General features: G+C 43.7%; 1 protein-coding gene across 1 annotated transcript; it reads left to right on the top strand.

Moving 5' to 3' along the window:
* The first annotated feature begins 2,827 nt into the window (after positions 1 to 2,827).
* On the top strand, positions 2,828 to 6,971 carry LOC110522071 (claudin-20-like). The gene has a single exon (XM_090233454.1). The coding sequence runs from the start codon at positions 3,760 to 3,762 to the stop codon at positions 4,699 to 4,701; it is 942 nt and encodes a 313-aa protein (XP_090089580.1). The 5' UTR covers positions 2,828 to 3,759; the 3' UTR covers positions 4,702 to 6,971.
* The last annotated feature ends 1,724 nt before the right edge of the window (positions 6,972 to 8,695 follow it).

Below are 8,695 nucleotides of genomic sequence, written 5' to 3'. Positions count from 1 at the left end.
AGCCTACACATCAGCAGCTACTTCTCCACTTAGTGGAGGCCATGCAATAGACCTAGAATAACACTGCTCTACTGAGAGTTGCCTTGGTTCCCATCTCCCTCCTCCTCTGTGTCCCAAATGACACCCTACTCACTTTCTAGTGCACTACTTTTGACCAGGGTTCTGGTCAAAGGCAGTGCACTATAAAGTGAATAGGGTGCCATTTGGGATTCAAGCCCTCCTTTTCCCACGCTCCCCTCGCAGCCCAGGCTAAACATGCATCAAATACACTACACTACACACTCAAAGGGCTAGGCTGGTAAAGGACTTTATAGTCTGCTCATATAGTCAATATCTATCAAAAGGAGTTTATTAAAAATATCCTATTAACCACAGATATCACATAATATTAATACGAACGTTCTGTTCACCTTGTAGCGGTGTTGCGTTAGTAGATGTTTACTTAGAGTTACTCTCCTTAGAGTTACTCTCCTTAGAGTTACTCTTGGGAAACTGCATGACCTTGCCTGCCTGCGGACTTAGTAAACTCTTGGCAACATAATGGAGGAGAATTCCATACAGTATACTGCCTTGGGAAGAAACACATTTTAGATGACAACTCCAAATCCAAGTCTGTATTTTTGAGAAATGCAGTTCTTTCCAGTCTCATTGACTCATGTCATGTGCAATAATGAGACAACAGGCTAGAAGTAATTCCCAAGAGTACCAGAAAATATTCATGTAAATAATGATGACAAAACATTATCTGGTCAGGTCTTAAAGAGCTCTTTATTACTTTTTTCCATTCATGACATGACCATATTTGGCTAGTAAAAGACCATACAGTTTTTGTACAAAGGAATATGGCACACAGTAGTAGTGCGATGCATGCAGCATGTAAAATTCACAACTGTTTTTCCTTTGACTTTCGGTAGACAGGCTCTGTATCAAGCCCAACTTCGGTGCCCGGAAGGAGAAGGGATAAATATATGGAACTGCATGCTTTTAATAGCCTGCCATGTCCTCTCACATCTCACACACACACACACACAAAAGGTTACAATTCTACAATTTTAATGACTTCAATGTGACTTTCTGTTTGAGGCAGGAGGCCCAAAGTTGGTCCTCCAACCAGAGTCTAAGCCGGGGGGGGGGGGGGGGGTGGTTCTACTAAGCTAACCTATGGAATTGTTTTAAGATGCTCATCCCAAGGATCATCTAGCTATTTGATTTAGAATTTTAGGACCCATTTAGGTATCCCAAAAAAATATATATATATATTTGATGAAACATTGAGTTTGGCCTTACTGCTATTAACCTATAGAAACACATTGAAGATATTATTCATACATGGAAAAACAAATTGTCCAAAAATTATATTGAAAGGAAGTTTGTTTTGAAGTGTCTGTCCTATATCTGAGAGATATAAAAAAGATGAGGAAATTATTTATGTACAGTTGAAGTCAGAAGTTTACATACACCTTAGCCAAATACAAATATTTTCGAGATGTCTCGTGGTCTGACAAAACACCGCTGCAGCTCTGCCACCTTTCACCGCAGATGCGGATGGACGACATCGGCGGATGTGGTGGATTGAGACGCAGCCCATCTCTAGCTTAAACAGATAGATTTTTATGGGGATTTTTTTGTATTTTATTATGCTTCTTCGATCTCCGCGGGGGCGCGGACATCGACTCTAGGGGGTCCATTAAAACCCACACCTGCGGTCATTCACCTCCGGATGCTGCTGTTCTTGGGAGTAGGGTGGTGGTGGTACGTAGAGGAGCTGTGTCCCTTCAGGAATGGATGGGCGCATAAATAGAGCTAGGGGTCTCCTAATGAGGACTACAGCTGTGGTAATGATCACAGTGGCATTTACTCTCCACACTCCCTCCCTGCTACGGTACCTGCCATCACCGGTCTGGAACAGATATTGTAATGGGCTAATGGGAATACATGGACTGGCTAAGGTCAAATGATCTCTTCTCTTCCATTGATATTTTCCTATTTTTCAAATTAATGTAGTCTTTCTCTCCACACAGGGCAGAGAAGTGAAGTGTGTGTGTGTGTGTGTGGGGGGGGGGGGGGGGGGGGGGGGGTCTGATAGGGGCCTGGGGAGAAGGTAGGAACATTTATATTTCTCTGCGTCCCAAATGGCATCCTATTCCCTATGTAGTGCACTTCATTTGGTCAAAGCTCTATGGGCAACCTTTATGTTCAGCCCTCTGGTAATGGTTCCTGTTGGGGCAGGTCTGCTACGATAGGGTACTTTCTTTTTGCTGTCACAGTGTGTGAATATATAGACATAGGATTACTACGAGGAAAGGTTGTGTAACTGTTGTTGGGATACTGCTGTGTGTGTTCGATCGCCACAAAAGGAGGGGGCTGTTCACAGTCTTATCTGTGCATTGCAGTCGGCCATAGTTCATGCGGTCACTTGAAGGGCGACACCTTCGTATCGGCTGCAGGGCAAAAGGATGGGGATGCAGGTCTTTGTCATCAGTCGGTTTCTATTGTGGTCTGAGTGACGATTGACGAAACACACAAAGCCACCACCAAGCGAGCACCAATGTCAAATCAAACCTCAAAACTCTCGGCTGTCTAAATGATATATTGAACCAATTAAAAGGAACACCAACAAATCTTGAACTGCTCATTTCAGTCAGACATTCAAATATGCCGTGATGAAAAATATTAGCTTATTACGGTCTTTAATCACATTCCCAGGCTGCCCATTTGCTGAGAGGACATTAGCTTGATCTGAATCACTGACCTTCAGGTTAGTCTAGTCTAGTCTAGTTCTTTAACCACTCTCACACCACATTTCTCTCAGTCCACCACTCAGTTCTCCTTAGTGGTGCTGTAGCTCAAAGGCAACAAGGATGTGTGGCTGTCTTTTATTGGGACACTGAAAAGGATGGAATTGTATGTTCAGTTGCTAAGGAGATGAAGGAGGAAGTGCGAATCGCTAAGCTGCTCACCCTATTTTATTGTTATGTTTTTTTCTCTCTTTTGTGCCCAGACAACATTGAGAAGAGACTGACGCACCATGGCACGCTGTCCAAGACACACAAAAGGTAAGGATGTTTTTTTTTTTTTTTTCTCAAACACTGCATTACAGACAAACTATGCACTTATTCACTTTAACAACGCATTCACATTAGCATCAATGTCAGAACGTCACTAACATAAAGAAGACAGAGTAAAGCATTTAAGAAATTACACATTATTTTACAAGAAATAGCTTATGCATGTTTCAATTTGAAATATTGTATGTTCCATTTTTGTATAGAACCAGCATTTACCTGACAGCTGAAGTGACGTAAACTAGCTGCTTGAGTGTAAAAAAGATAGTAACCTACTTTCAGAGGAAGGACACTGCAGCTTTAAATGCACATAATTGAGCCTTTAAATGAACACCACAAAACTTAGTCACACAAAGCCAGGGATGCAGAGTCAAAATGCAGGCAAACATAAAGCAGCCTCACACAGGCTTCTCCCCTCAAAAGAAGGAGAAAAAAAGAGCAAAGCGCAGTCTCCTCTCCCCACATTACCAGTCCTTGTGCCTCATCCGTCTGATCGTCACGCTTGCTCGCTCAGTTCAATTCTCATTTCGCTTTTTATCACAGCCCACTGGAGCCTGCACTGAGGAATTATCTGCTGTCAGGACCCGCGCCTGCACCAGGGCGATAGGGAGAGACGGAGCCAAGGAGCCAGGCTCAGGCCACCGCAAGGTGAGGGTGCCGCCGTGCCGGAGAGGAGGAGACTCGCAACTCGCCGATGGCGTCCTCCGCCATGCAGATCCTCGCCTTTGCCCTGGCGCTGCTGGGCGTCCTGGGCGCCACTGTGGCCACGCTGCTGCCCAACTGGAAGGTGAGTGCCGACGTGGGCTCCAACATCATGACTGCCATCTCCCAGATGCAGGGGCTGTGGATGGACTGCACCTGGTACAGCACTGGCGTGTTCAGCTGCACCTTGAAGTACTCCGTGCTGTCGCTGCCCGCCTACCTGCAGACCGCCCGGACGACAATGGTTCTGTCGTGCATGATGGCTTGCCTTGGCCTCTGTCTCGCTGCACTGGGGCTCAAATGTACCCGCTGGGGGGGCAGTCACCGGGCAAAGGGACACGCGGCCATCGGGGCGGGGGGTTGCTTCATCTTGGCTGGCATCCTCTGCTTGGTGCCCGCTTCCTGGTTCACCAACGAGGTAATCACTACCTTCCTGGACTCCAACGTACCCGAGAGCAGTAAATACGAACCTGGGGGGGCCGTGTACGTGACCTTTGTCTCTGCCGGCCTACTGCTGGCCGGTGGGGTCATCTTTTGTTTGTCGTGTCCCGGGAAAAGAGAGGGGCAGTTGGACTATACGTCGACATCCACCTCTACCACCTTTCCTGACAAACTACTGCAGCAGCAGATAAACCAGGAGCAAATACAGCGCGACCAGCTCCAGCGTGACCTGATAATGCGGGAGCAACTGCAACGGGGGCAGAAGGACTTTGAACAGCAGACGTCGCCTAATGAGCAGTCAAGCCGCGAGCAGCTTCAATGGGGTGACAAAGGGCCCCAGGATGAGGCCCACGAAGCTGACGAAATCCAGCAGGAGGAGCCTCTACAGGAGAAGCCTCTACATGAAGACAAGGGAACGCAACAGTTCTACTCTCCATCCAGAGTCCCTCCAAAAGACGCCCGGGCTGGCTACAGCCTGCAGGACTATGTTTAATATGTTTTATCCCTAAACACCGCTATTGTTAGTGGGGTGGAGGGAGAATCCTGAGGCCAATCTACTGGCTGCCTTTGTGAGAGGGAGAGAGTGGAGGAGAGAAAAAAAGGGTGAGGAAGGTAATGACTTTGACAGCCTTTATCGCCTCCTCTCATCTCTTCTCTCTTGCTACTGCAAGCTCCAAAGTCTTGGAGAAAGGCAGCTTGTGGATCCAGAATCCTGGGGTAAATGCCTCCTTGACTGCTGCTGTGGTGGGCGGAAAGACACAAGGGGAGGGTAAGGGTAGGGTAGAGGAGAGGTGTCATAAAAATGCACACGCGCAGCACAAGTATTGTATATCCTGTGACAAGTTCCTTTAGAAACGGACGCGGAGGCTTTTCCATACCAAAGGGTTTCAATGGGAAAACATTGCTGATGATAATTAGCTTCTAATAATATGACATCGTTACTTTTGCATAGTAAGTTACCCACTGGGCACACACTGGTTGAATAAACATTGTTTCCATGTCATTTCAATGAAATGACGTTGAACCAACTTGGAATAGACGTTTAATTGAGTAGCGTCGATGTGTCTGAAAAGGGAAGATGTTCTTCGCAAGCTTGCATCTCTTCGACCCCATTTGCCTTGTGAGATTAAAATAATCATACTCAATCCTATTTTCAAAAGACAAACAGACTGATTGATATTCAGCCTTCTTAGCATGCTTGTTAAATAATGCAGCTCGTTAAATGATCTGTAGCTTGTTAAATAATGCAGTGGAATGGAGAGTAGTTACCAAAACGAAGCTACCAAAGCATGTGCCTAAAATGTGTTTGTAGAACTTCAACTGTTTGTGAAAGGAGAATTACAGAAGACTAAAGAAATTAAAAGGGAGTTCAGATTCCCACCAATACCACACACACACACACACATCCAGTCCATTTTGGAGGAGCATAAGGTACATGGCACCAGGGCAGACTTAGTGATTTGGAGGCCCCAGGCAGAGGCTAGTCTGAGCCCCTCTCCTGTCATTTTAACTGTAAAAATGTACGACCTTTTAATGTGCGATGAACACAACCAGTCATGATGTTTCCATCTGATTGTCAAACAAATCGCTTAGTAGGGTCCATTCGCACGTTCATCCAAAATAATAACAACTTTCCTTTAAATTAGCAAGTGGCTAAAACGAACTCACCAGAGAAAGCGTCCGAGTGAGCAAAACAGCGCCCCTCTGTCTTACTATATGTAACCCATGTATCTGATGCTGTCTGGACAAAAAGAGTATGACATGACAATCTTTTTATCCAGGCAAAATCAGATACAGTGTCTATAGAAAGACGACAACCCCTAGGATTTCTACACATTTTATTGTGTTACAAAGTTGGATTTTAATGGATGTAATTATTGACAAAAAAATCAACCCGAAATGCTCTGTAATGTTTTATTTTTTATTACATAAAATGTAAACACTAATATTCCTTGATTTTTCCTGTGCTTAGCTAGTTTCTTTTCATCCTGAAAAACTCCCCAGATGTCAAGCATACCCATACCATGATGCAGTCACCACCATGCTTGAAAATAAGGAGGGAGTTACTCAGTGATGTGTTGTGTTGGATTTGCCCCAAACATAAGGTTTTGCATTTAGGCCAAAACGTTCCTTTCTTTGCCTCGTTTTTTGGCAGTATTACTGTAGTACTTTGTTGCATCCATATGCATGTTTTGCAATATTTTTATTCTGTTTATTTGTATTCCTCTTTTCTCTGTCATTTAGGTCATTATTGTGGAGTCACTACAATGTTGTTGATCCATCCTAAGTTTTCTACCACTCACTGCCTTTTTTAAATGAGGCTTTCGAAAAGCTCCCTGGTCTTTGTAGTTTAATCTGTGCTTGAAATTCAATACTTGACTGAGGGACCTTACAGATGTTGTATGTATGGGGGACATACATAGGAAAATCATGCCAACCCCTATTATTTCACACAGAGTGAGTGAATTTTTTAAGTTTGATTATTTTGTACAAAATGTGTAGAATTGTCTTTTCACTTTGACATTATGGAGTATTTTGTGTAGATCAATTGATATATATATATATTTACAATTCAATGTATTTCAATCCCACTTTGTGATGCAACAAAATGTGAAAAAACTTCAAGGAGGTGTAGACTTTCTATAGGCACTGTACATGGGCTACACATACATGTCCTCTGCCTTGACGACGAGAGCAGTATTATCAGCAGCATCTGTCTTTTTTTACTAAATAAATGCGTATTTGTATCCCCCCAGAGTCAAAGGGCCCAGGCTTGGTTTCTACTAAGCTAACATATGGAATTGTTTTAAGATGGTTGACATGGTCATACCAAGGATAATTTATTTATTTGCTTTGGAATTTTAAAGACCCCTTGTAGGGTCTTTATATATATATATTTTTTAAATAGCCTTACTGCTACTAGCCAACAGAAAAACATTGAATCATACACATTTTTTATTTATATTACCTTTATTTAAATAAGAACCAATTCTTATTTTCAATGACGGCCTAGGAACAGTGGGTTAACTGCCTGTTCAGGGACAGAACAACAGATTTGTACTTTATCAGCTCAGGGGTTTGAACTTGCAACCTAGTCCAACGCTCTAACCACTAGGCTATCCTGCCGCCCCATAGAAAAACAGACCGTAAAAAAAAGTATCAAAAAGATTCCCAGCTCCTAATATTGAGTTGCACAATCCAGGTCTCAATTGTCTCAAGGCTTAAAAATCATTCTTTAACCTGTTTCCTCCCCTTCAACTACACGGATTGAAGTGGATTTAACTTTCATAGCTTTCACCTGGATTCACCTGGTCAAACTATGTCATGGAAAGAGCAGGTGTCCTTAAATGTTTTTTTTCTCTTACTCAGTGTATGTTTTGAAGTGTCTGTCCTATGTCTGAGAGATATAAGAAACATCAGAGGAAAAAAAAAGATTTACTGTGGAATTACCCGTAAACTTTTACGTGGAAATGCCCTGTTCACTTCCATAACTTTTTTGGCCAGGTACCGGGTTACCTTCAGACGAGTCCCGTGACACTTACGGGGTAGAGCAAAATGGAAAACGCCATAGTGTTCGTGAGTTTCATCATTCCATAGAGGCCATATTAGTGTGTAGCCCAAACTGCTCGGACACTACAGATGTTTTTGTGAGAAGATGATTTTCATGATGTCTCCCAGTTTGACAAACACCGCTGTAGGTCGGCCACCTTCCACCACAGTTGCGGAAGGCTGGCGGATCATAGACATTAAAACCAGTGGCGGATGTGGTGGATTGAGACGCAGCCCATGCAAAAAAACCCATCTCTTGCTTAAACAGATGGATTTTGATTGGTATGATTTTTTGGGTGGGGGTTATGCCTCGAGCGGAGCATGGGGGGGGGGGGGGGGGGGGGGCAGGAAAAAGTATGTTTTTTTAATTTTTATATATATATATTTTTTTAATGCCCAGCGATGATGTGAGGCCTGAGGCAATTTCCTCTTCTGCCTAATGGTAAGTCCGCCAGTGCATGGCAGCGCAGGCTGTCGGAGATAATGATCCTCTTTGCTTTCCCATTATCGCCTCGCTACGGCTAGATGCACACTACTCATTTACTGCACACCCCCCTGAACACACACACACACAGAGTTACACACACATGCACTCTCGTCCTTCCTCTATCTGCCTCGCCCCCTAGCTCCCTCACTCCCTCTCTAGCTGCGAGGCTAAAAGGGTCTTGTACCCAATAATCTTTACAGCATGTGTCCTTCACAGAGGGTTCTAATCTACCTGGAACCAAAAAAGGTTATCCTTTGGGGGACAGACAAAAAAAAACTTTTGGAACTCTTTTTTTCTAAGATTGTAGGTCTAGATTGCAGTGTTGCTCTTGTTTTGAAAAAGAGACATCATGGCAATAAAAATCCAGAATTTTTGTTGTACGTTTTTTGTGTCATTGTGTGTTTACCTCACTTGACAGGACATAACAATGAAATTCATAAATGTAATTCTG

Source organism: Oncorhynchus mykiss, chromosome 4 (genome assembly GCF_057628025.1).
Source record: "Oncorhynchus mykiss isolate SJ-2025 chromosome 4, ASM5762802v1, whole genome shotgun sequence".
NCBI classification, from domain to species: domain Eukaryota; kingdom Metazoa; phylum Chordata; class Actinopteri; order Salmoniformes; family Salmonidae; genus Oncorhynchus; species Oncorhynchus mykiss.
This window is presented reverse-complemented; position numbering and strand designations above follow the sequence as displayed.

Excerpts from the sequence above, each read along its gene's own strand:
- LOC110522071 (XM_090233454.1), top strand. The coding sequence starts at position 3,760 with ATGGCGTCCTCCGCCATGCAGATCCTCGCCTTTGCCCTGGCGCTGCTG.